At 42.5% G+C, this 27,724-nt stretch overlaps 2 protein-coding genes across 4 annotated transcripts in view; one reads left to right on the forward strand and one right to left on the reverse strand.

Moving 5' to 3' along the window:
• Nucleotides 1-8,327, reverse strand: part of ATXN7 (ataxin 7) — an 89,012-nt gene extending 80,685 nt beyond the window's left edge. Inside the window, exon 1 of one of the 2 annotated variants that reach the window (XM_032121369.1) lies at nt 8,155-8,327. The gene's annotated coding sequence lies outside the window, so the exon portion shown is untranslated. Of the gene's footprint in view, nt 1-7,772; nt 7,861-8,154 lie in introns of those variants that run through there. The other variant, XM_032121368.1, reaches the window with a different exon arrangement.
• THOC7 (THO complex 7) lies at nt 7,743-15,787 on the forward strand. 2 transcript variants are annotated; one of them, XM_032121372.1, is made up of 8 exons: nt 7,743-8,004; nt 8,343-8,460; nt 9,293-9,420; nt 9,783-9,869; nt 10,861-10,918; nt 13,913-13,979; nt 14,104-14,173; nt 15,396-15,787. In XM_032121372.1, exons 1-8 carry the CDS (start codon nt 7,986-7,988, stop codon nt 15,461-15,463), a joined length of 615 nt encoding a protein of 204 aa, XP_031977263.1. In that variant the 5' UTR covers nt 7,743-7,985; the 3' UTR covers nt 15,464-15,787. The 2 variants fall into 2 exon arrangements, with proteins under 2 accessions (XP_031977263.1, XP_031977264.1); XM_032121373.1 differs by lacking the exon at nt 8,343-8,460 and having other exon boundaries at nt 7,841-8,004.
• The last annotated feature ends 11,937 nt before the right edge of the window (nt 15,788-27,724 follow it).

The following is a 27,724-nucleotide window of genomic DNA, read 5'->3' on the forward strand; positions in this document are numbered from 1 at the left end:
TATTAGCATGGCTTTCTTTTACTCTGATCTCCTACAAGCCAATCTTTATTAATCTAAGCATAAAGTCCAATTTATCTGCCTTGCCTCTTTTATTAGTTCAATTCTCTCTATGTATAATATGTATAAAATGTAAATTTTTATTAAAATAAAAGCAAAAGGCAGAGGACCAAAAAGAACTCATGGTTTTCAAGCATTCTGCACTGATATTTTGCAAAAAAATCCCAACAAGCGAATCTGAATGCTTGTTGATAGCCTCTCTACTAAAACATTCTTGTAAAAAAGTTACTTTGTAACCTACATGAAATAAAACATTGCAAGAATAGATACATTGTTACCTAGTTTCATAACCACTACAAAGAGAAATAACACTTTGGGCTTAATGTTTAGGGCACACATATAGCCACTTTCATAACTCAACGGAAAATTTACATGTATGTATACATACATACATACACATATTTTATAGATGATGTATTCTGTGTCCAATTCCTCTTTTTCCCAATGCTTGACATTAACTTGCCTATTTACCTTTTGTAACTCACCAAAACATTTTATGAGGCAGATTATTTTATTCCACTATTTGTTGGCATTTTTCTTCCTGTTCCTTGTACTTTTCAAGCTCAAATTCTATCCCTGCTTGAAAATAATGTACAAAAATCACCAGGGAGGCACTCGTATGTCTTTGAACAGAATCTGACCTGAGATCCAAAAATTATCTTGATTGTTCTTTTCTTGCGCTTCTGAAATTACTGGTTTGCTTTTATGAATTACTCCCTTAAACACCTTAGTCCTCAGTCACTGAATATCTTTTGTGTTGGGTTTCACTGCTGTGTTCAGTCTATCATTCTGACAGCAACACCACCTCATACTAGTCAACAGTCTGGTGATTACAAATTCACTCTGATGGAAAGAATTACGGACATTAATCCCCTCAGGAAGGAGGATAGCTGGGTTGAAGTCTCCCACACGTGTGGTGAGCAGTCTAGCGGATAACAGCTCTGCTAATGATGAAAAGGGAACCAAAACCATCACCACCTCCTGGGTTTTGAACGCAAAGATTGACCTTTGCTCCCTTTCTGAAAGAAAGGGCTTATGATCCTAATTTCGAGAGAGTGTGAATCCAAAATGCTCCCTGGAGAAAGGTGCTTAGCCCTGGGTAGAGGCAGGATTTAAGCATGTTCCTACTTCAGCTACTGCATAGAAAATGTGAAGATTCACCATTTCCTTCAAGCTGCGCTGGCTGGTATAATTTTAACAAAACACCAACAAATACTAAAGAATTTGGCCCTCCACTTTCATGGAAACATGAACCAACTGGCCTCAGCCAGACCAACCTTCCCTTTGATACAACCAGCTTGAGTCACAACCTGGATCTGCCCTTCTGGACCTGACAGTCTCTGCTGGAAATGCCCAGTTATCCTCTCATCACATTTCTCTTGAAGTACTTGTTTAAACCATCTGTTTTGACAGTAACTGAAGCAATAGTTTAGAAGATACATTTGGCACACCAGAAAAAGAAAGTGAAGAGAATATGCCATATTCCTAAGGCCACAACTTCACTTTGGGGTTTTACACTGTTTCCAGTCCTTATTGGTAGGACAATAGGTAACAGTGGTCAGAAACAAAGTTCAGTATTTTCACTGAATCATAGCATCACAGAGCCACAGAATATTACGAGCTGGAAGAAACCCACAAGGATCATCGAAGCCCAACTCCTGGCCCTGTTCAAGACACCCCAACAATCCCTCCCCCTGTGCCTGAGAGCATTGTCCAAACACTCCTTTAGCTCTGGCAGGTTTGGGGCTGAGGCCATTCCCTGGGGAGCCTGTTCAGTGCCCAAGCAGTGCCATCTGTATTTCATTCAACATTTTACAAACTAAAACCTGAGCAGGCATCACCCAAGCATGTAATCACACCTCCAATTATTTCTATTCCTCTGCTCAGGTTTGTACCTCAGAAATCAGGGGTGAGAATGTGCGTCAGTCTATCACGTTTAATGGGAACTGTAAATTGTAGCTGTGCTTGAACATTACCCACTAGCAGAGTTTCTCTATTACAAGAAAATAAACCATAAAATAATTCAAAGCAAAATATAAACCCAATTTAAAACAAGAAACAGATGTTTATCAATAGACCTTATACTCTTTCTCCATCTCCTGAGACAGAAGCCTTTCTTTCAACACCTCTCCATGATGTGGCCAAGCTCAAAGCCTTGTAAAATTTCTATGTCTTCTTTTACAGTTTGGGACTGCTGTTAAAAAATAAATAAAAGAAAACAAACTTAACCAACCAATTTTATTAAACTTCGAAAAGCTGACTCAGAAGTTGTGCAATAGCTCTGATTCAGCTTTCTTAGCTGAGTCAAAGCATCTGGCCACGTGATTCAAAAAACACCGCTCTGAAGTCGGGCAAGAGCTGCTTTCCAAAGGAGGAAATGCCTGTTTTCCCTTGCAATCATTGTGCAAAATTTCCTCAGTAGCACTAACAGTTATTTATTTAAACTTGATACAAGAAATATGATATTCACAGCTCTCATTGTTCATCCAATGTTTCAAACCACAGTTAAATATAAACATTTACCATTTGGCCCAATGCCAGCAAAGACAAATTCTTCTAAGTCAGTGGTAAACCTTCATTAAACATACACCTCTTCCTCTGAAAACCCTGGCACAACACAGATCACTACCAAAGCCATGAACTGAAGGAATGAGGAAGGAAAAAACACAAATATTCTCTTTTCCTTAGTAAAATAAAATAAAGTCACCCTGAAAACATCCTGCCAACAAATTAAGAGAATGCTAGGTAACTGACTAATCCTGTAAAAAAAAAATTCCAAAAGAATAAATGCCTGCTTTCTTAAAAAACACATGAAACAGAATCACAGAACAGCATGAAATGCCACCCTAAAATTACCTGAGTCACTTTAAACCACAGAATGCAGACATCATGTGGGATCTCCAAGCCATCACACAGGCAGCTGAAGTCTACAGTGTTAATGACTTTTAGATTAAAAGAAAATTCTAACCAGCTAATCTGTCTCGCAGTAGCTTCACAACACAGAATTTCTCAAGACACCTGTTAAAACACCTTGACCTTCTTGCTAAGCAGGAATCTACCAAGTCCCTGGGAATAGGTATCATGACCCACGGTGCCACTCCTGCTAACTCCACTCCTAAAATAGAGCCCCTTTTGGCACACACACAAGGCACGCCTTCCTTTGCATCCCTGCACCTGAAAGCTCTGTCTTCTACACTCAATACCTACACTTCCAGTATAATGGAATTTCAAGTTGAGTTCGACAAGCTTTAATAAATTAGTCACAGATCATCCTAAAATGTACAAAAATTGATCCTCAAGCTTCATAAATATTCAGGAGGATTTGGATATGAAATTCGGAAAGCTGTTACATAATTCCTGTGAAGATAGCTGAAAGAGGACAATATCAGAATGCCACCTGTGTAACTGAGATTAACTAAGACACAGAGCCCTTACTTTGGAAAAAAATATTTCAAAGGACCATGCAGCACTATTTTTTTATGACTAAGATAAGCTTTTCTCCCTTCAGGAGAAAAGCAGTAGTGATAAAATGTCTTTCTAATGAACAAAATATTTCCAGGACTAGTATTTTGCAAAGTGCTTCTGTCAAAACTTCTGGAATTTTACAGGCTTCTTTCAGTTACAAAATAAAAAATAACAAATAAACCCAGTACTGTAGACCACAACTTGTGGTTACACTATTATCTGATAGGAGACTGGTTTTTAAAGTATGGGATTAACAGTACATTTAATCAATCTTGGTAACATGGGCAGTGGACAGCAAAATTGATTATTGTTCAGATAATAAAATGTTGCATTTTAAAATTATTGGTATTATCACTATAGTACAACAAGTATTTTCACCCTCCCTTCTCTTGTTCTGTTGTAATTCTACGAAAATGTGCTGGCTTTGCAGAAACACAAGGGTCCATATCAGGAAAGCTTTTCACGAGGCTAAGAACCACTCACTACTTTTTTTATATCTCAATCACTGAGTTGAAAATTTTCAGGTTTATCTGCCAAGAGTGACTATTTTAATATCTGCAGATTAGACAGCCAGTGTCTTAGAATTTTTACAGAACAAGATGACAAGCTCTTGGAACACTGATGCTAATTTTTAGTAAATGCTGAGGCTACAGAAGACTGCATAAAAAATAAAACACTAACATAATTTAAAATGAGGAGAACAGCCTGACCCCAATAGGTTAGCTTGGTATCAGTCTTGCACAAAATCCTGGTATATAGTCAACAGAAAAATAAAGGATGGTGGTAAAAAGTAATGCTAAACGTAGGCTTACAGAAAATAGGTCTCGCTAAATAAATTTGGTATCACTTTCTGACAAGAATATAGGTTGGACTGGATAAAAATACCCTGCAGTTTCTGACCTACTATACTTAGATCTCTGCAAGATTTAGTGCTACACAGAAGTCTGATTTAGAAGTTATTCAACATGAAGATAACCTGGAATCTAAAACCACCTCATAAATTATTAGGGAGGCTAAAGAAAAATATTTTAAATCCACTTCGTCAATAGCTAAAGCTGTTTTCTTAGCTCTTAAAAATCACAGTTTATTATAGCCTGGAATACTATAAAAAGCTTCTTCCCTTTTAACTTTTTGTGCAATTGGGAAAAAAATTATATATACACACACAGTTAAAGAAAAAGGGAGGAAGTATAAAGTTACTTTAAACTTTGACTCTCATAGATTATTTTTCAGGAAAGAAAACTTCAGCATTAACAGATTTCCTTAATAAAAAAACATCAGTGCACTTCAAAGCCATATTTTTTGGGAAAAAAAAATATATATACTAATGAAAAATCAGAGCCAGTTCTACCCAAGTTTAACACCTTGCAGTACTAAACTTACCTAGGTTACACTTCTTGCATCCAGAGTCACCTAGAAATATTACAGAAATTTAACACTTTTGACAAGGACATGTGTGTAACAAATTATTATGTATAAGCTCCTCCAGGGTCATACCACATGGCACACATAAAAGAATTCAAGGAAAGAGGGAAAACTGCATCACATTTAGCTTGGTTGGAAGCACACACAGGTACTTATTCCAAAAGAGCTGGCACAGAGTCAGGTGCTATCCCCCATGCAAGACATTTTTTCCTATTGCATGAATCTCCACTACTGATGCTTTAGGGAAGGTCCAGTGCTACTCAGAGTTTCTGCTGGTCAGCGAAGGATTATATAAAAGACTGCAGCTGATAGAATCTGCACAGAATACCCCAGGTGGTGAAGGACAAATAAATAAGAGTAGGTCAACCCTGCTCCAGAGATCTACATCATACATCACACTGAATTAATGGCAAATACATGACTGTATACAGCCCAGTGCAACACCTCCACACACAACAAACAAGGGTTGTTTCACACTTACAAGATGAGGAATTCTACTTTGAAATGGACCAGATCAAAACAAAAACTCCTAAGACGCAGTGAATTCTCAAACATGTACAGAAACCCAGCAAGCTGGAACTGGCTTCCCAAGCAAAAACATCTCACGGACACTTAATATGTCAAAATAGAGAAGGAGAGAGAACAGGCTATTCCATCAATACCTACCTAGCCTTAGTGAGATTCTTGATGATGTATTTACCAAGTTTTACTTCCATTCTAAAGGAGAAAAGTTAATGAACATCGATGATGCCTAAAAGCCCTGTCTTCAAAAGAAAAGTAATGGCTTTGTTCTCAAAATTGTTCTTACGAGCCTAAGACCTAGAAAAAAAAATTTCATAGAAGCTTGTAATTAGTAACAAATACGAAGAATGGCACAAAAGTCATTGAATATTATTAACTAGTCATATGGACTGCTGTATTCTAAATGAAATACTCAAGGACTATCTACTTGTCATTGTGGAGAGCTTAGTAAGACTATCTGACCAAGAGTGGAATGATGAACAAAAATTGAGAAAAGATTGTATTGGATTACATGATAGAAAATCACACAGAAGTTCTGAAATGATTAAATAAATAATTGTGGATTTTCAGCTACAATAGCCTTCAGTTCTGACCAACTGTGGTAAAAACTGAAAGGAAAGAAACAGAAAATGGAAAGAGCTCAGAGAGGTGCAAGAAAAATATTAAGTCTTGATTAAACTGGATGTTTCAAGATGCTTAAGACTTCCAAAAGGAAATAAGTGGATAAAGAGAGAAAGGCAGTAACTGTATAAAAGTTGCATAGAGAAGTTCAGCTAGGTCTTCTTCTCACCCCTTGGCAAAATACTAGGGCTGTACCACAGCCATAAGAAAAATGAAGTTTTTAGTCAAACCAACTATAATAAATGGCAACAATATCAGAGCTCATAAATGTGATCATTTTTAGTAGCGCATACATAGTTCATGAATGCATGGCCCATTCTTTGGCCCAAACCTGGGTAACTGGATAGATAGTTAGGTTTTCATAAAAAATTATTTCACTCACCAATCACATAAGAGTACATAAAAATTTCAAGAACGGAAGCCACTTATCCAAGTTTTCTATGTTGGAAACTCTTTATTCCTAGACGTTCAGGCAGAGTTTTAATGACCACTCCCAGTAACGCTTTCCTAGTACCACCTTCCAAATGACCTGATCAGTTGCCTATTCAAGACAAAGTACTGACTTGAAACAATCTACAAATCCGTGAAGAGCTGTTAAATGTCTCTATCCAGAACAAATAAAGCGCCTCTTAATCACTCTCAGCTCTAAAACCAGAAACTAACAGATTACAGCACACATTAACTTCGTTCTTTTCTCAACCTGATTTTCCCCACCACCTTAAAACTGTCAATGAATAGCGCTAAGCAGAACAACATCATAAGCCACTCAACTGTCCAAACCAAAATGAAGAGGGAATAGAAAGGTGTCAGGCTCTGGCAACGCCGCAGGTATTGTGATATACACTACAGTATACATTACCAGCTTTAGCACTGTCCAAGCATCCAAGCTTACGGACCAAAAGCCTAAAACTCAACACATGGTAACACCTTAACATCTCTTTTCTCCAGACACCTCTAGCCACTTTTTCCAGCGCCAGCTTAGTTTGCCAGGACAGGAAAAAACAACTATTGTTCCTATCTGCTAGTGATAGTCAAACCCGCCAGGAAACATCAGAATAATGATTTTTTTTTGCACGCTCCAGACCCTGCTGACTGTCCTCCCAGCATCGAGTGGGACTGAGCCCAAGCGCAGCCAGGGGAGGCCAGCCCAGCTCCCCGACACCTGCGCCATGGGCATGTCCTCCACACCCTCACCAGGGAAAAGGCACGGAGGAGTCCGCACTCCCGCTCCCTCCAGCCACAGGGGCTGGACAGCCACCACAGCGGATCCCACCACCCTCAAGTGCCATGCCCACGACACCGGGCACCGCGTTGAGACCATCCACCTGCTCCCTGGGTCATCGCCACCACGGCGGGACCGTCTACCTGCTCCCTTGTGCCATCACCACCATCACTGCAGGCAGAACGACACTGCCGCGGCCGTGCGGGAGCCCTGTGCGGGGAGGTCGGGACCACCGAGGGCGACGGTGACGGCACCCCGGGGAGCACCCCCCGAGCCAGGGCCGTGGCGGGAGGGCGGCCGAGGCGCCCCCGATCCCGGGGGCCTCGATGGCGTGGGACCATGTGCCGGGGGCATGGCGGGGCGGCCGGGCGGGGGGCGGCGGGGCCGGTGAGGGTGGCGGGGGCGGGGAGGTGGAGCCTGGCTGCGGGACCGCCGCTTCCCTCCCCCGTCGGGCGCTCACCTGGCGGGGCCGCCCCTCGCCAGGGGGCCGGTTCCACGCGGGGCGCGGGACTCGCCCGCTCGCCCTCGCCGTGCCGCGCGTCCGCCGCCCGCCGTCTCAGGCCCCAGCAGCCGCCGCCTCCCCCTCCATGGCCGCCGCTCTCGCCGGCTGCATTGTGGGAAGCTGACCTCACTCGCTGCTGCCGCCGCCCCGCCGGCTCCGGCACTCGCCGCCATGGGGGCCGTGACCGACGGTGAGACCTCCCTCCTTCTCGCTATCCTCCCCTCTTTCCTCCCGCCCGGCGCAGCGACCCCCGTCGGGGCTCCCCGCAGCGCCGCGCCCCCTGCTCGCCCTCCTGGGAGCGGCTGCCTGCGGCCCCCGCGCCCGCCCCGGGGCCGCTCACCCCGCAGACGGGCCTCCATCGCGGCCCCGGGGCCCTCCATGCGCCCCCCGGCTCCGCAGCCCCCGCGATTCAGCAGATCCGCCCGCTCTGGCTCCGGGAATCGCTCTCTGAAGGGCCGGGGGAGACCCGGGCGCGGCACTGGGAGGCGGCTGCCATGGCGTGAGTGTTTAACAGGAGCTTTTCCTCAGATGAAGTTATCCGCAAGCGGCTGCTGATCGATGGCGATGGAGCTGGTGACGACAGGCGGATCAATTTGTTGGTGAAGAGTTTCATTAAGTGGTGTAATTCCGGATCTCAGGAGGAAGGGTATCTGTTGGTTTTGTTTCGATTTTTTTGAGTCTTGGAACTGCTTAGCTTGTGTTTCAGTGGAAAACAGGGCTCGATCCATTTGAAAGAGATCCGTGTTAAAATGTGCACAGCTGCTTTTCTTTGGCTCCGTGGTGTTTCCAGGGCAAACGCCGAGCACTGTGCTGGGAGAGGAGAGCTACAGACGGGTCAGAAATCACTGAAGGCTGCGGGCTGTATCGTGAAATCCGCCAGCACCGCTCGAATGCCCTCAGGATTGCTGTGCCTGCTGCGTGATCCAGCCCTGAGTCCCGCTATTATAACAGGATCATGACTCGAATATTTTAGTTGGCAGTTCTGTGTTTGTTCTGTTAGGGAAGGGAAATACTGCTGGCATTTCTGCTGCTGTCGTTCTCTTTTTTTTTAAAAGGCTAAAGTGGTAAGGCATGAGAGACAGCCTTCTGTGGGGTCTCTGTTAGTATATGTTAGATATATGTTAGATATAAATTCCCAGAGGACACAATATTACAAGTGTGTATACAGAGAAGCACTGCAGTATTAAAATACTATTTCGGCGGTCACAGAGCCAACTCTAGCTGGAAAATTTATAAGCCCTGGGTCAAACTGCTCATTGCTTTATTACTCACTTTGCACTGGTAAGGACATGATGGTGGAATTGAAGTGTACGGTGTTTCTAACTGCACTTCCAAAAAATTATACATTGAATCTTTGAAGTGTTTTCTTCATTGAATAATAGCTGTCCCTTATGCTCCATGAAGTTTTGTTTTCTTGCTCTGTAAAGTTAGGAACTATTTTTATGCTGCTTGGGATTAAATGTCTTGTCTGTTTTCAGATACAGCCAGTACCAACGAATGCTGAGTACTTTATCACAGTGTGAATTTTCAATGGGAAAAACTCTTCTGGTGTATGACATGAACCTGAGAGAGATGGAAAATTATGAAAAAATCTATAAGGATATAGGTAAATATGAGAAAATGTTACTCGTTTCTGTTTGACAGTTTCTCTTATGAATAAGCTCAAGCCAGTTCTCATGAATACAATATATACATCTGATGAGTTGGTTTGGAGGTTTTTTGGGTTTGGTTTTTTGCCTACTAGATAGCATTCATATATGTGCTGTGAGCATCTTGTAATTATATAGAATATATCCAAACGAGCTTTTTTAACCTATTGAAGTGTACGTAGTTTTTAAGCTGATGGAGCTAACAAGCCACCATGTCACAAACAGCTCTTTCTCTTCTATAATTTAGCAGAATGGCTTATTTACATGTATTGTTTGAGTTCAATATAACTCTGTATCTTTCTTTTATTTTTTTTTTAAGAAAATAGTATAGCTGCAGCCCATGAGAAGATCTCTGAATGCAAAAAACAAATCCTGCAAGCAAAAAGGATTCGAAAAAATCGCCAGGGTAAGGCGCAATGTCTGTATTTACAGTGGTGGGCTTCATTATCTTGTTATCTTTTAGAATGCATTCTACTGGAAAATAGATTCTAAATTTTTGAAAATGCAAGGCATCATGGTTACTATATTCAACCTGGTGGGTTCCACACTCACTACTGAAAGTTTTGGGTAGATGACACAGGCAAGATTGAACCAGGAGATCTCAATGACATGCAGCATCAGGAAAACATAAAACAGTGTCCTTTCTGAACACCTGTTTTAAGAGGTGTATTTTTTCCCTCCTTTTAAAAGTATATGCTCATAATTCATGGAAACTTAAAACATTCTAAAAGATGAGCAGTTGAGAAGAAGCAAAAATTTGTTTTTTCATGATAAATGAAATGCCAGAAGAAAAATTTTAGAAATAAAACATGAAAGGTTTTAAATACAACAGTGACCAATGCTGTGCATAACTTTGAACTCAACTGGAAATCAAAATAACCGTAACCAGTAGGAATGTAGAGTTCTTACGTCTTCACAAACATAGGTCTGAAGTGTTTGCTTTTCGATGTGTTCTGTCCAGTCTGCAGCACAGATTTTTCCTTGTGAATGAGGTAGTTGACAGATGTACGGTCTTACTATCAGGAAGCAGCTGTGTTAGTTACCTGTATAACCATAATATTGTTCTTAAAGTGTATTAGTTTTTTAAAAAATCCTAAAAAATAAAAAAACCCACAAGCATAATTTTATACTTTTTTCTAAAAATCTTAAAGGTTCATGTGTAACATCAGCACCATTTTTTGCACATATACATTTTATTGTATCTAAACCAAATGTTTATGAATCAGACACAGAAGACTAAGTGTGTAGCAATGCAGCACTATCTAAAGGTGTTTTGAAAAACATTAAAGCAGTTTTTCAAGAAGGAAAAAGAATCTGCCATTCTGTGGTACCTGAGTTTTGGCTCTTGAATTGGTATTTTCAGAAGTATTTAAATTAACTATTTAAATGTCTTTCAGAATATGATGCATTGGCCAAAGTCATACAGCATCACCCAGACAGACACGAAACACTGAAGTAAGTATAAAACTATATTAAATTATAATAGGGCAGTAAACTAGGAGTCACCAGACTTGACATTTCCTTGCTTTCAGTTTGACTTTTCCTCACTTTTATATAATTTCCTTGACACAATAAAAACTTGTGTTTCTGTGCCTTTACGAGCTTTCTTTAATCTCCCTCTCTATGTGTCAGAAGCATTGAAATTTTAGTTGAAATTTTTCCACTGTTATAGTGAATAAGTGAACTGAGATGTAAACGAACATCTGATGTCAGTTTACCTATGAGTTGCTCAGAAAAGGGAAATGGTGGCAAATCCTTTAACTTGCACCAGCCAGAGATTCAGTAGTCACTTGAAATGCAACACACAAGCAAGTAAGGTGGAATGAGAGAAAGTAGGAGGAAGCTCTTAGGGTTCTTTTCTCTGTTTTCCTTCTGGTAGCTGTTCCTGCATGCCCGGTTATAAACAGCTGTGTTGTGCACCACACATAACCTGCCCTGGCATGCAGGTCAGACCTACCTGTTGTCCAGCTTGTCTTGCATGTAACTCACAGTGCTGCTTGTCACATTCTAGGTTTGCATCACTATCTGTGCTTTTGGGGCAGTTGTGGAGAGATTAACTTTATCAAGCCATAGAAACATTCCAGGACTTACTGCATCTATGAGTTTGTTTTTCTTAAACTGATTAAAGATGCGATGTGGGGTTACTGTTCCCATTTAAGTGCAGCTGTGCACTTATCCTGTTGCCTACTTTCAGTGAAATTGCCAAGGGAGGCTGTCTTTTCATATTCCATTGCCTTTCATAGCAAATGGAAGTGTTTCAGTTATACTATTACTCTAATAGTAGCATTTTTATAGCTATAAGCCACTGACAATGTTTCACACATTTCTTTCTTGTATATTGTTTTTCTGTGCCTCGATTTCATTACTACAACTTTGATTATTACAGGCAATTCTCATGAGGCTTAACAATTTCTTACTTCATTAGTCAGCATGTGCTATTTATCAAGTGACACTTTAATAAAGAACTACCAAAAATGGAGTTTTTCAGATAAGTCAATTAAGAATAGAAACAACTAAATGAGAGAAGCTGTGACTGCCCCTGGAAGTGTTCAAGGACAGTTTGGGTGGGGCTCAGAGCAGTCTGGTTTAGTGAAAGATGTCCCTCCCCATGGCAGGGGGTTGGAACTAGATGATCTTTATGGTCTCCTCCAACCCAAACTATTCTATAATTCTGTGATAAATGATACTTTTTTATCTTAGAGGATGCTGAGTTGTTTAGGTTTGGAGGGATTATTCTAATTTTGCTTAACACATCCAAGCTTAAGTTTCTTAGGCAAAGCTAGAGAGAGTGGTAAGTTACAGCTGGCAAGAATGCAGTCTATAGGAAAGTATACAGAAAATGATACAATGAACCAAATGCCACCCTTAATTCAGAGTAGAGGAAGCCTCACTAACAATGTCACACTTCTCATGGAATTCTTAATCACTAAAAACACTTGAGAAAACTTCTTGTGAGAAGAAACATAAGGGTTTATTGCAAGAGTTACATTTATAGCTTTTGCAGGTTATGTGGCACAATAGAACAAAGTTCAGAAAAATACTTTCTTTATGCTTTTAAGAGTCTATTTCTTGGAACAACAAGTTATACAGCACAAAAGAACCTGTTAGCAGCTTAGTCACAAGTAGTGCACAGGAGCCAGTTCAGGAATTGATAGGCGCTGAACTACTAAACAACACTGCCCACAGTGTAATTAGATTAGAAGAGCTGTTCAGAGGACCAAGAAATGACACTGAGCCTTAGAAAAGGAGACATGAAAGTAAGAAGGCTAAGCAAAGATTCTCTGGAATGTAAAGTAAAAGGAGTAAAATTCCAGATGTAGCTTGGATGTTACTAGAAAAAAAAAGTCTGTCCTCTCAAAGTCTGCTTGCACCTGACAGCAGAGTGTAAACAGCAAGATTTGGCCAAATGGAAGTTTTTCAGAAACTAGAAACTAAATGCTTGCAGAATCAGTGTATGAGCCTATAAGCTGTTAGCCTGTTTCCATCAAAGGAAGGGATAATGTCACACCCAGCTCTCTCAGGCATTCCTATTGAGGTACCAAGCATGCTGGCTCAAAAAAACCCACACTCAGGTTGCACTAAAATAGACCTTTTCCCATCCACAATGAGGTACTTAGGACTAGAGGGCTTTTTGTGGTTCCCTACCCAGACTAGTTGCAGCAGCTATCAATGGCTTCAGGAAAAAAAGATTGATTTCCTTGCTGATCCCTGTATGACTCTGCCTGCTAATTAATCGGGGATGATCAGCCTCAATCCACTTCACCTTTAAATGAACAGTTTGTTCTCATTGCATGGTGCATAAATTATGATGGGCATTAGAAGCAGAAGTGCCAAACTGGAGGTTTGTCTTAAGAGCTGGTGCTCCATCCTCATTTGAAAGGTATATTATGGTACCTGCTATTCTTTCCCTCAAAAAGGATTGTGGTGGTCCATGGTGAGTTCAAGTGAGAGCAGAAAGTTCTTCCCCCAGAGAGTGGTTGGGCACTGAACAGACTCCCCAGGGAAGTGGTCATAGCACCAATCCTGACAGTTCAAGGAGCGTTTGGACAATGCTCTCAGGCACAGGGTATGACTCTTGGGGTGTCCTGTGCACGGCCAGGAACTGGAGCTGATGATCCTTGTGGGTCCATTCTGGCTCAGGATGTTTTGTGATTCTATGAATCTGCTGCTTTAACTTTCATTGTATGGTCAAGTAAATAACATGTGTCAGGACTGAATTGTTACAAATGCCCAGGGTGCAACTGTATTCCAGCTTTTTGTAAAAGTCCTGAAATTACAAGTCTAGAGCATAATAGTTTAACAATTACATGAAATGACCTCTAAATCATTTCACTTGTTTTGTTTACATAAGCTGTTTATTTTATAGTTCTTTCTCCTCTACTTAGAGCAAATCTGTTTTGCAAGAATTTTACAGAATTTTTTGAGAATACTCTGACAATTTCTTTTCAGGCAGCTAGAAGCTTTGGGAAAAGAACTGCAAAATCTTTCTCACATTAAAGAAAATGTTGAAGATAAGGTAGGTTTTTCATAGAGATGTTTATATAATAATTTATTAGGAATACAGTTAATGTAGAATCTGCTATGGGTTGTTTGGCTGTATGTGCTTTCTGCTTCCTACAACACCTATTTTATCATTTCAGTTGGAGCTGAGAAGAAAGCAGTTCCATGTTCTCCTGAGTACCATCCATGAACTTCAGCAAACCCTGGAGAGTAAGTGCTGTTCTTTGGTAATAGATATAACTGGGTTAAGTTTCAGCAGATCAAAAGGAATCACAACTTCTGGCAGTGGAATAGCGGTGCAACTGAGATTGGTAACCTCTTGCATTGGCAGGATTTTTTCCCCAGTAGTAGTCCAGAGCCTGAGACTGCTGTGAATTTTTTTTCTTCTACCAGCTACCCACTGTGCTATTTCCCGACTAGCTTCAGGTTACTTTGTAGGCAGCGGAATACTTTAAAGTGTGAGGATGGAGAATAGCAATTTGAGGTTTGTTGGGTTTTTTTAACAGAAAGTATTTCTTACAGAAAATTATTCTTGTGCTTATTTCCAAATATAATTTTATAATTACTATTGCTGTAGTTTTGAACATGTCACTGCTATCATGGTGTCATTTGGGGCTTTACTAAAAAAATTTAAATACAAGGAAGGTAAATGACAACCTACTCACACTGTGAATCTGTGATAGAGCAGGGACTAAAACTGTCAGACACAAGAGCTAAATTCAGGAATTAGTTGCACAAATTCTTTTGTCATACAAATACTTAATATTTTCAAAACAGCACTAACTTTTCATGCTCTAATGTGGATACTATTGTTTTAAATATTATTTTCTGTATATTTGCCATGTCTTTCAAAGACAGAGCAATTGGTACAGCCTCTGAGCATGACCTGATTAAATGCTGAGATGGCTGTAAGAGCAGACTTTCATTCTCTAAGGCTGTCTAGATCTTCTTAAGCAGAATGAACTGCTAATCCTAGGTGCACTTTAGCAGAAGGTTATTGTTATTATGTATTACTAACACTTGCTTAAGTATTAGTCTTGGAAAATGCTTTTTCATGTGAATATATAGATTACCTTTCAGCGTTCAGGATTTTGTGAAGGAAGTAGCAGTTTAGTGCAAAGCACAGCTTTAGTATGAAATAAATAAACCATTAGTAGGCAAAGAGAAGGAAGGGGTTAGAAGCAATCTGGTACTGTTTGCTTCAATTGATACTATAGAATTTACTCCATATTTCCAGTAACAGCTTTTAGAGATAACATCCTTAAAAACTTTGAAGGATTCTTTTGTTTGTTTGAACATGACATTTTATAGAATGAGATACTCAACAACACATTTAAGGCAATCAAAATAAAATACAAGTGCGAACAAGTTCTGCAATATAGTCTGTATATATGACCAAGCATATTTGACTAATAGTAATACTGAATTTTAGATGATGAAAAACTTTCAGAAGCTGAGGAATCCCAAGAAACTCAAATGGAAGCAGAGGCCAAGCAGTAGATGTAATATGAAGACTGACAATACTACTTAAGAAAGTCCAAGTATCTTCACTTTGTGTTGAAATCAACAGTAAGAGAGATGGAGCTGAAAATAGTTTTCTACTGCTTCTGTGAGTTTTTATACAAAAATACTTGTTTTGCATATGCTTCAGGGGAAAACAGTTGCAAATGTTTGCAGGCAGGCACTAAATGGATGTTAATCCACAAATTTAGTAATTTGTGACAAATGTACTTTGTTTCACAAAGGATGAAGCTTCTACACAGTACTTGTTAACTAAGGTGTTTGCAAAACTTTGCCAATAAAAAGAGTTTTCATAGATTTTCATATTTTTAGTAGGTTTTATTTTATAAGGGATTGAGCCTTATAATCAGGGCTTCTTTTCTTACGTGACATCAGACTGAGGGCAGTGCGTCTTTTCAAGAGTCCCAGCTTCCCTACCCTGTTCTAGATGGGACCTAAATCTGAACTAAGTAGGGTCTTAGTTTTTTAAAGTAGCTGCCATTTTAGAACTTACTGTGACTAGACTAAATTTGATAGTTTCATATAAAACAAATTACTGCTATAGAATTAATGCTTGTTAAGGGTTATGAAAAACCCAAAAATTATACTGTACTAGCTTTAATTTTTTCCTCAAAGTGATGCAAAGAACTGCAACAATCCAAGCCTTGCTCTGCTGTGTTTGTTGTACCAAATCAAAAGTCACCTTGTGAAATGGCACATTTAAAACTTCAATTTAAAAGCTTTGTTCTTGAAGAACCAGGAATCCAATCCTGATACCATTTATAATCTACTTCTGGATTTTATCCGTCAGTTGACTATTATCAAAATACATAGTAATTTCTGAAACAGGTGGTGGAACCCTTCTTCTCTCATGATGAAAATCTACAGAGCAATAATTGTGATGTTAAAGAATCAGAGATACTTTTGCTATTAATAGGGAAAGTGAAATCTATGCACCTGGATAATCCTGATGTCTGAGCAGTCTGTTGGGAAGTAGGAAATACAAGTTTCAACGTTCCCCAAAAGAGAAGAGAATGGAATACGCTCTATGCTTTTGTAAGGCAGGGAGGAAGGAACAAGGGGCAGTGGTAGGTCATGTTCTAAAAACACCCACTAAATGGAGCCTTCCAGTGGTTTGGGTAAAGGAAAACATTTGGGATCTCACTCAGACTGTGCTGTAAGCATACATGGTTCAAGTGAAATAACGATGTTACACAGAATAGAGCTGCTGTCTCACTAGATGACAGGTGAGGGGAATTTAGATGATTGAGACTTTGGACATTTATAATCTAAATGCCATATGATTCCCACTCTCAGTGGCTGTGGATCTGTGTGGATTGGGCTAAACAGACATATCTGAGCTTGTTTTGCTCACATTCCAAGTTCGCTAAAGGCAAGCCAGCTGAACTAGAAGTCACACAGCTTCAGTAGTGCAGTGCAGCCCTGAACTAATAAGCTGTCAAAAGTCTTCTAGTTCACAGCTGGTCAGCTCAGAACACAGGGGAAGCTCAGGTCTGCCTGATGGAGCCTGTGCAGACATGCAGTGCTTCTCATGCACTACAAATCTGACAGGTTGGGGGTGGTGAAACAAACAACAGGCGTTTAATAGGAGAAGTACACCATCAAAAAGTATTAAGTATATGGGGTTTTTGACCTCCTAACAACAGGGAGTGGTAAAATATTTTGTAAAACAGCAACACTAAATTATTGGCAAATCAGGGAGGAGTCTTTGTCATGAATGTATGAATTATGAAGATCAAAAGTGAGAAGGACTCAAGGACAATTTTAAAGCATATTAACTTTTTTTTTTGTGGTTGAAATGCCTTCCATGAGCTATCTGGACTGTCTTCTGGTGCAGGGGAGGATGACATTCACCAGTTGAAAACAGTCTCTGTAACAGTGAAAAATCTCAAATTTTCCCATTCATTGTTTTACATAATTCTTTGGAAATTACTTGGATCAGTCAAGTATCTTATCTCAGAACTTGCACTGCTTTGTGTAGAACCTGATCAGAAACCTGCCAACACCCGAGTCTGTCCCTCTGGTAAGGAATATTTGCAGAGAAATAAGAGTTGTACATGAGAGAAGCAATACAAATGCATGGCAAAGACTAGAATATATTCTAGTTTGAATTACAGTGATGCAATCTGGAAAAGAAATTACTGCCCTAGAAAATCAAGTAGTGCAATGTGGCAGCAAGAAGGTGATGTCACCAGGCCAAAGAAAAAAGCAACATCAGTGCATTGCAAACAGCCTCAGTGAGACACCCAAAATATTTGCTCCTGTTTTTTTCAGTATTTATACCTCTAACCTCTTGAACATTAGATTTGTACCAAAAAAAGAAACAAAACCAAATGGAATTCATATACCAGCCAGTATTTAACCTGCTTTGTTACCAAGCCGCAGGTTCCAGCTATGAATATGCTGGAAATATATATATGCATCTCCTTTAATAGAAAGCTGTCCTATGTCATGCTGCTTACCTGCATTGACTCTAAATATGCATGTATAAGAATCTAGGTACATAAATTCAGAATCTCAACAACCACACTATTAAAAAATATATTTCTTGGATTTATGCTTTGCCTTGACCCTATCTAAGCTGAAAGATTACGATATGCCTAAATGTTCCATCTCAGTGCCCTTGTCATGTGGATGCAAAAATACAAGCAGAAAGATGTTGCCGTGACCCAGCCCACTGCCAATCAATCCCAGCCCCTCCCCTGGATCGAGTTTCCCGAAGAGGCAGACTCAGAGGGTGGGTCGAGGGGCGGCTCAGAAGCCTAAGCTGCACCCCCTGGGCGGTACCCGGGTCCAAGCCACCTCCCCCGGTTCGGGAAAATTCCCGGTAACTCGGTTGTTCACTGCTTCTCTGTTATAACTCCCCTCTCGGTTTACCCCAGTGGTTCTTGTTGAATTGTATCCTCCCCTTGGCTTGTAACTCATTGGTTGTTTTCCCCTTTCACCGGGGTTTTCAAACTCCCTACAAAACTGAGGACAAGCCTCCGGGGAGGATTCCCCCCGCATTCCATCCCTTCCGAGCTTGTTCGGGTTGTGAAACTTCTCACAATAAACCTGTTAGGAGCCAGACCAGAACAGCCTCTCTCTTCCTTTGTCTCCGGAGCTAACGTGAGCCGATCCCATCGGCTCCTGCCGTGTTCCCTCCAGCGAGCCAGCCCAGCCAGCAGCACCTTTCCTGATCCCGAAGTCGCTTCAGCGACGCACAGGAGAACGCAGCTGGACTGTCTCTGACCTGGGGCACGCCAGAGCTCGTGCCTCGAGCACCAAGAACTGTGTTAGCAAGAGAGTTGCTGAAGTGATAAACTGACATTTTCAATGCCAGGACTTGCTTTTCTGGCCAAATGGGAGCAGTAGAGGGAGAGTGGAACATTGGACAGAATTGGTAACTTGGGCAGGATTTGTTAAGACAGATTTAGCAAGCTTCGTGAAGGGATGGAAGAAGGAGAAGAAGGAATGTCACCGTGACACCACTGTCAAGTGATGGGATATCTCTGAAACCATGTTAATTTGAAGAAAGCTGCTGCCAGCAAAGAAAATTGCAAAAAATATATATCCCAAAGATTTATGAGCTAGAAATTGTAAATTATTTGAGATACTTGTAAGGTTTTCAGCTGTCACAGCTGGCTTGTACCATGGTTTCCCTCCTTTACTCAAGGCTCAGGTAGGTCTCCTTTTCATGTGAGTTTAAAAAACTAAGAAAAAATTCAGAAATGTTTGTTCTGCTCTGGGAACCAGTGTGGTTTCTTTCTTCTAGACTAGCTGCATTAGGGGCACATTATACCAGTGTACGAACCACTTTATAGATCTATATGCAACAGACTCTGGGGAAAGCAAGTTAGCAACAGAGAAATACTCCACCTTTTGTACTCCACCCCGATTGTCAAACGCGTTCTTGGGTTACCTCAGCCTTCATTTCCCAAGTCTTATTTTAATAAAGGTTGTTAGCACTGTTGCAGAATTCCCTCCACTCATAGCCCAGGGCTACACAGCCCAGGGCTCTGTGTTGCTGTGCACTGTGCAAAGACAGAACAGACAGGCTGTTCCTGTGTGCTGGGCAGTGCCACAGCAGCCAGGAGGGAAAGCCAGGTTTGGCTTTGGTTTGTGTCCACCCTGACCTCATGTGTTCCACCTGCCTGCTGGCAGCAAGAAAGTATCCAGCAGGAGCTGGCATGGCTCTGTGAGGGTATTCAGTGATGTGCTGATGAAGGCACTTGGGGAATGGCACACCAAGACATCCTGGCCAAGGAAACTCAGCATCCTTGTACCAAGGAACTTCCCAGGTATTCAAGAGTAATCCTAAAGTCAGAGATGCAGTATGCTGTGGACTTTGCCTGGGCTAGCAGAGTCCCGAAGGGGAAGGGTGAGGGGCCTTACACCTCTATGCCAGGTGAAACGATGGAGGCCTTGTTTCATGGAAAGAGGACCTCTGGACCTGTCCTGGCCAGAGGCAGAGCACTGGTTTTGTTGGGCAGCTGTTGCTGGCTGAGCGGCAGGAGCTGCTCTTAAATCGAGGAACCCACAAGGAAGGAACTTGTGAACAGACTCATTTTTCTACACTTGTTACATTTACGTGTGTGTAGCTTTTGTGAGGGGCCACACGTTTGGGGGACACAAACCACGGCAGCTCGGGGGAGCCTCGGGCAGCGATCCCGTGGGACCATGCCCAGCCTCCCGCCCTCGGGTCCTGCTTCCGAAAGAGGAGCCACGGGGCTGGGCTGGCGGGAGGCAGCAGAGGCCGGGCTGGGCGGGTGCGGTGCCTTGCCGGCCCAGGCATCCCACCGGCCCCGTTCCCAGCCCTTTCCGCTCTTGCGAGCCCTTCTCAGACCTTTGCTCCTTAGTTTCGTTTTTTTTCTTTCGCGTTTCCCATGCGCAGCCAGTCCTAACCCAGTCTGGAGGGGTTAAAATTCTAGAGAATCATAGAATATCCTGAGTTGGAGGGATCCACAATGTTCGTGGAGCCCAGGTCCTGGGCTTGCGCAGCACAGCCCCAAGAGGGTTTTCCCTGCTCACCGTCACACTTAATTTTCATTGTCTTGCCTGAACTACCCTGATTCTTAAAGCCTCTCTCTAAACTGCCACAAAACACATAAAACACTGCCAAGGATCAGAAGGTGCCATCCCAAAACCTCTGCTCTTTCGGTTACCCCATGATGCGATGCAAGTGTATCCAATACTTCATTTTCCCACTGATGATAACAGATCCCAAACCCTCCACACTGCCTCTCCCGTGCAAGGGCTGGAAAAGCAGAGTCTGACAGTGTTTGCAGCAGGAACCAAGCATCCTCTGGCACGCAAGACTCTGCTGCCTCAAATGCATCCAGCCCCATTATCCTGAAACTAAGGCAATAGTTGTTCCAGGATCATTCCATACTGGGTTGCTCTGAATTTGCTTCATCACAGTGAGAAATTTGGCAAAAGTTTGATAAAAGCATTATAATGCATGAGAATCCCTAATATATTTAACAATGAAGACGTATTTTAAATATAAATAAAGGGGAAATAAAGAGCAAACTACCTAAACAACCTTTTTTATGCTTTGCCAGTTTGCTCGCAATGAAAAAGTCACCATCAAGAGAATTGAAAATGATGGTTCATCTCCAAGGAGGAAAGGATATGGCTATTCTCAACACAAAAGTTTCATCAGAAATGTATGCTGGAAATAACAGTGTGTGCTGCATGTAACAAATAGGCTCCACTAGGAGCCCATTTGGAATAAAAACAAAATACATAATTTATGATCTGGCAGGGCAGGCTGACTGCAGCCACCTTCCCAAAGATTTACATAAAATATTACTACACTTAAATTTTATATGAACCTAAATGAAATTCACATTTACATTTGCTGTGCCAAAATCCTGTGCATGAGCTCCTGTTCCAAACTATGTATCTTCTCAAAAGTGCTGTATTGTTACTAAAAAACTCCCAAACAGCACTAAGCTTCAAAGCTGAAAACAGAAGCCTCTGGTTGATTACCAAGCATAAGACACAAATTTAGACACAACACATGGAAACAATCACCACTGCCCAGTGCAGCTTCTCCCAATTACATTAACGAAACTTCTACAACCTAGTGGAAATTCAGAGGTGAAGATGTTTTAACTTATATGAGAGAAAACATGGGGAGAAAATTCTTGCTTTTTTCATAGTGCCTATTAATGTCAGTATCTTCTGACTCACTCTGCATGAATCCAGAGAGCTTTCAGATTAATTCTCTTTTGCTCTGTTACTGTAGTTGCTAGAGATGGGAAGGGTCATGGAGCACTGGGTCCATCACACCATGGTATTAGTTTCCCCAGTGCCCAGCAAGGTGCAAAACTACAGTGGGAATACCTCCTGCAGTGGGAGGATCCACTACCTGCCTACACAACCACGAATGCCCTGGTGTCAGGAGACTGGTTGTGCTGGGGCTTTTCCCTTGGTGGCTGACACATGCTGGTTATTTGTGTGAGATTTCTGCCCTTCTGACATACCAGCGTGTCATGTTATTGAGGTGACTTGAGGCGTGATTGAAGGCAAACTGGTGGTCTTGATGACAGAAACCTTCCCTGGGAGACCTGTGCCTCTGTGAAATAAAATGTGAGTAGCAAAACTATTTGCTGGTATGTAACAGCAGCAGGATTCACTAAAGGAATGAGAGAACTTCTGCACCTCAGGACTCAGCCTGTCAGGGGCACACATTCATTCTGTTTCTTAAATAGAAAAACAGGTTCTTTCCAGCACTTCTTGGCATGTTGATGAAAAGAACAAAATCTCCAGAACCAACCTTTCCCAACCCACAGCACTCAGCAAAGTGAAGGAAAGCTTTCTCCCCCATATGGGCTCTGGCAATGCCCGTGGGTGCCTTTGCTTGTGTATGTGGAGCACAGGGTGGGAGTGAGGGGGGACAGGACCTGCGCTGGCCAGATGGGCACTGCTTTCCAAGACCTGCCTGGACAGAAAAGCAGTGCTGAAGAGCTGGGGGAGCAGAGAGGCGTATTGGGGTGTGTTTGGGTTTGCCTTGCCAGTACTGCACATTCAGGAGGATGGCGTAAAAGTCAGCAAATCCCTCTTTGAATAGACAGATTATGTTTGTATTTAGTTTGTGATGGTTTCTTTCCTTTTCTCTTCTTTACTGCCTAAGCCACCAAACCTGCCAGCTGCTGCACTAAGCTCACCAAGCAATGGCAAAGGATCTCAAGGCACATGGGGAAAAACTCTTGCATAATCTTGTTCCAACACTGTAAATAGCCAGCATATTTACTGAATGTAGAGTGGTTAAAAGGGGATTTGTACTCCACTGCATCATCTCTCAAGATGCAGGTAGAGACATTCCCTAAGCTTGATAGGACTAAACCCAGACCCCAATCCTACAAGAACATCAGCTAACACTGTACCATCCTAAACCAAATCAATGAAAGAAAGATGTTCACCTCTATTTCAGGCCTCTCACATGATGCAAATTTGCTAGATATCATATAAGGGCTGCAGCTAGCACCCAAGTGAGTTTTAGGAAGGAAATCACATAGCTCCTGCAATCTGGGTAAGGGGCTGTGCAGAAAATGATGCAGGGAGGTTGCAAAACCATTAGGATTAAAAAAAAAAAGTGAGGAAGAACAAAAACATCATGGCATGGTTAGAGACCAGAATCCTGAGGGAAGCAGCAGAGTTGTTTGGCATCACAGAATTTCCCCACAGTGTGGGCTGCAGGAGGAGCAGCAAGGCTGCACTGTGCAAGCCCAGCCTTGGTGACACAGCCAGGACTGCAGGCTCTGCCCAGGGCTGCCTGCTCCCTGCTCCTACAAGCCTGGGCCTTGCCAGGGTATGCTTGGCCTGTAGATAATTTTTAATCCAATGTCATGGGCTTTTCAAGTGTGCCAGTTGCTGCTGTAGCCTGCTGCCAACTGATAGATGGTTTATGCCATTAACAGTGCTTGAGGAGGAGAATTGCTAAAAAGCAGTGGTAATATTTACTTTCTCCTGCTAATGCAAATAGCAAGCAGAGAATTTCAAAACCCTTGTAACCTGCATGTAGTCAGCTGCAGACCAAGTCTGGCTGGGAGCAAACAGAAACCACGGGACACAGCACCATAGGGACAAACAGCTAGAACACAACAAATGCTCAGGGCAGAGTGCTCAAAGACAGGCTGCAGCATCAAACCACTGCGCTGCCTGCAGGGAGTGACCATGGAAGGGATGCGAGCCAGCAGGCTTATTGTCTTGGAAGAGCAGAAAGGAAGCAAAAAGAAAGAAAAAGCAAAGCCAATTAACTGTGAGCTGACTGTCCATTCCTCATTGCCATTCTCCAGGACAAGGCCTGTAGCCTCTCTATGTGCGTAAATGCAGGCATATGTGCACATTTGCAAACACACACACCCTCTGCAACTGGAAACCTTGCAGATTGCTGGGTACACTGTACAAAGCATGTCTGAATGCTTAAACTGATTTAATCAACACACATCTCAGTGACTCCCATTTTCTCCAACTGTAGCTCACAGCCTCGCCACCCATTGCTACCACAGCTTCTCAACTGAGCCAGCCCAGAGCCTCCTCCAGTGCCTCCACTCCCACGCTCCCACCAACAATAGAAACACAGAGCCACTGTGGAGGAGTAAATACTTGTTATTATTTGTCTTGACACTTGAGGAAGCACTGGAAAGTTCAGCTACCTTGCTGTTTTGCATTGTCCTGTTACCACCCATTGTCAAACTTCCTCCTGTTTGCTTTACAATTGCTCATCCCTTGAGGGAGCAGCAGGGAAGGAGACTGGGCACATGGAGCAGAGAGCTGCAATTTCACTGAGAAATAATAGTAACCAACCAAAATGGACTGATTACATGGATGCATCAGCACAAATGAGACAAGAAAGATTCCCAGTTGTGTTATCTCCAAATTGCTCCCTGACAGTCTCTGTGACTGTGATTAACCACATCAGACTCAGCAGGCTAGGTTCAGCACCCCATCCTTCTCCTGCTCATTAATTTCAGTAGCCATTCCCAGGGCATGAAACAGCGGCAAGTTGTGTTTGTTTGCTAAAATGCTGTAAAGCTCTGTGGATGGTGTGCTCAAGCCACAAAGACACTGAGTCACGCTGACCTGTCTGTTCCTGGGATTCCACAGCAGCTCCTGGTGTGCTCGTCAGGTCCCACATATGCTGTGTGGGTGCTGCACATCCCCCCATCCCCTCCTGCACCTGCGCCTCTTTGCCTTTTCTTAGCTCACATGTAAAAGTAAGGTACCTAAACTGGCCATATAGGATCATTCAATTATTTCAGCTGAAAAGACTCTTTGGATGTCTCTAGTCCCACCTCCTGTTCAGAGTAGAGCCAGCTTCATATTTAGGCAAGCTTGCTCTAAGCCTGAACCTGAGAATTTGAGTGTCACCAGGGATGAAGGTCCCACTGCCTCTATGGGTCCCAGTTCCAATATTTGACCACTGGGAAATTTTTTAACCCAAAAGTTAAAGTCTGCTACTGCTTATTTAGACAAAGCATTGAACAGGTTAAAAAAACACCTCTATTGATTGTGCTCTGGTTTTCCTTGCGGCAAAATAGCAGGTGAAGAGTTAGAACTGCACATAAGACACGAACTGAGCTCTCAGGCAGTGTTATTATCTCCCTACCATCAGTGCAGCCACCCCAGCTTTTCAGCAGCCAAGGGGAGAGACCAATCAAAGCATTTATCATGTCAGATTCTACTCTCCCATCAGACTGGATGGCTGAAAACCTCACCCCGATGCTTTTCTTTCTGGAAGCAGTTTTGCCTGCAGTCACCTGCTGAACACTCACACTGTGCATTGCACTAGCACGGCCCACTCCTCCCACTAGCAGAGTGACAGGATGAACATATCCTTTCCAATAATATTTTATTTGAAAATCTTGAAGAAAAATAATTACTCATGCTCCCCAGCAGAAAGGCAAACAATTAGAGTGGTGAATGATATTGTCGCAGTGCCTGTAATTAAGGAACTGCCAGCATTTTAATTATAAACTAATACCTTCAGTGGCTGACAATCCAGCTGTTCAGCAGACCCGTTGTCATGGTTTGAAGCTGGCTAAGCACCAGGCACCCACAAAAAAACCCATCTACTTATTTTCCTCTGCTATAGCTGAGCAGAGGAGGGGAAATTGAAAACTTCATTTTCATGAGTTGAGATAAGGATTATTGAAAAAAAAACACTTTAAGGCAAAATAGGTTCAAAACTCAAACAGTATAAAGAAGATTTATTATTATCAGAATTAAAAATAAAAAGGGTAATAAGAACCAAAGCAAACCTTCGGAACACCTTTCTTTCCCAGTCCCTCCCTCTTTCCACCGACTGCGCAAGGAAACAAAACATGGGGCTTTGGTCAGTATTTCACTTCTTAAAAATCCTTCTTCAATATGCTTAAGGAAAATAATTTCTTCTGTTGTGCCGTGGTATCCTTCCCACGGGAGGTAGATCTCTGTGAACTTTTCTAGCATGGTTTTAACTTCCACAAGCAGCAGTCCCACCTGAGCCTGCTGCAATGTGAGCCCCTCCCATGGGCCAAGCAGTCTTCCCACAACTGCCTAGCGTGGGTCATTTTAGTTCATGGGGTTTAGTCTTTTAAGGATGAGCTGTTCTAGTTTGGAAGCAAAGGCTCTCTTCCTCTAAGTCTAAAAGCAAGGGTCATCTCTCTCTGAGTTCCTCACTAGATTACAGCTTTTCAGCATCCATGCACTCTAGCATGAGTATTCTTCTTCACGGGCTGTGCGTGGATCTCTGTGCCCCCCTGCACCTCATGAATTACAGGGAAACAGTTTGTTGTATCATAGTCCTCACCATGGTTTGCAGGGGAATCTCAGCTCAGCGCTTGGAGCATCTCCTCCCTCTCCTTTTTTTCACTGACCTCAGTGCTGCCATGTTGGTTTTCCTCACATGTCCTCACTTTTCCTTTTTCTCTGACTTGGAAGAAAGGTGGTGTCTGTAAGTTACAGTTGAGAAGTTGATTTTGTCCGGGCTCTGCATCGGGGAATTGCTCGCCATGTCTCTCGCTGCTGGCCAAGTGGTCCCTGCCACCACCGCACAGGCAGCTCTGGCCTCAGGAGGGTCCCGGCCACACGGTCCCAGCCTTGGGAGGGCTCCAGCCGTGCAGTCCCTGCCTCAGAAAGGCTCTGGCCACGCAGTCCCGGCCTTGGGAAGGCCCCGGCCACGTGGCCCCCGGCGGTGCCCCGCTGGGATGGGCCCCAGTGGCCACCTCACCACCCCTCAGGAGAAGAAAGAGAGAACTTCCCGAGGTTTTTCCTTTCTTAAATACGTCATCACAGAGGCATTACCAACTTCTCTAATTGGGCTAGTAACCTGCCTATCATTAGAGCCTTCAGTGATTGGCTCTGTGCTGGACATAGAAGTTTCAAACAGCTTTTCTCCTGCCCAGACTAAAAACCAGGCTGTGTTAAACCAGCACACCCGTTGAAAGTGAGATTACCAATTCCAGAGTTACAGACCAGAGACTAAAATTATAGGGAGGTTTTCTGTACTTCTTGCTTATTAAGATGTGTTTCTGGCTTGTTAAAGGCTTTGGGGAAATTTCAGTAAAGTCCTTATGTGAATGAGTAGTGAGCTTTCCTTTCACTTTCAATGATTCCTCTGTCACAACACGGGGTGGGGACATCCTGAGGCCAGCAAGTGTCTCACCAGGCTTTCTCCCATCACACTAAAGCCAGCTCAGTGCTGCTTTAACATTTTTCACCTTCAAATCATTGGTCCAGTGTCGCTGTTGTCCCCAGGGACAGCGAGAATCACCACACGGAATTCCAGGATAAAGTGGGATTATTTAATTAATTATCACCTCGTTTATATAACTTGGTGCGCAATAGAGAAATTACGTTATTGGCTGCTTGACCGTACACCTCCCAGAGTGATTGGCTGAATGCTACGACGCCTATTTCAAAATATTTACTTCAATAAACCAAAACAAGACCGTGCAGGTGCAAGATAGAGAGTTAGTTTACAAAACCATCTTTCACTGTTTCTCAGCTGAAGCATGAGAAAGGAAAACTTCACAAAATGCTTCAGCAGCTGGAAAATTTCTCTGCTCCTGCTTTTTAGCATCCACAATTCCCCCTTTTTGTTTGAGATCAAAAAGGTCATGTTTGTAATCCTCTGCGAGATCCCTTGCAGCAAGGAGAACAAACACAGCATAAGGGGTCTGTTTGGTAGTGGCCAGTTACCAAACAGAATCTAAATCAGACACCAATTTAAAGCAGGCAGAGAGATTCTCCAGCAATACCCGGGGAGAT

Source organism: Corvus moneduloides, chromosome 11 (genome assembly GCF_009650955.1).
Source record: "Corvus moneduloides isolate bCorMon1 chromosome 11, bCorMon1.pri, whole genome shotgun sequence".
In the NCBI taxonomy this organism is placed as follows: domain Eukaryota; kingdom Metazoa; phylum Chordata; class Aves; order Passeriformes; family Corvidae; genus Corvus; species Corvus moneduloides.

Excerpts from the sequence above, each read along its gene's own strand:
- THOC7 (XM_032121372.1), top strand. Across the intron at positions 8,461-9,292 it reads TCCGGATCTCAGGAGGAAGG|ATACAGCCAGTACCAACGAA; the intron begins GTATCTGTTGGT and ends GTCTGTTTTCAG. Across the intron at positions 9,870-10,860 it reads GATTCGAAAAAATCGCCAGG|AATATGATGCATTGGCCAAA; the intron begins GTAAGGCGCAAT and ends AATGTCTTTCAG.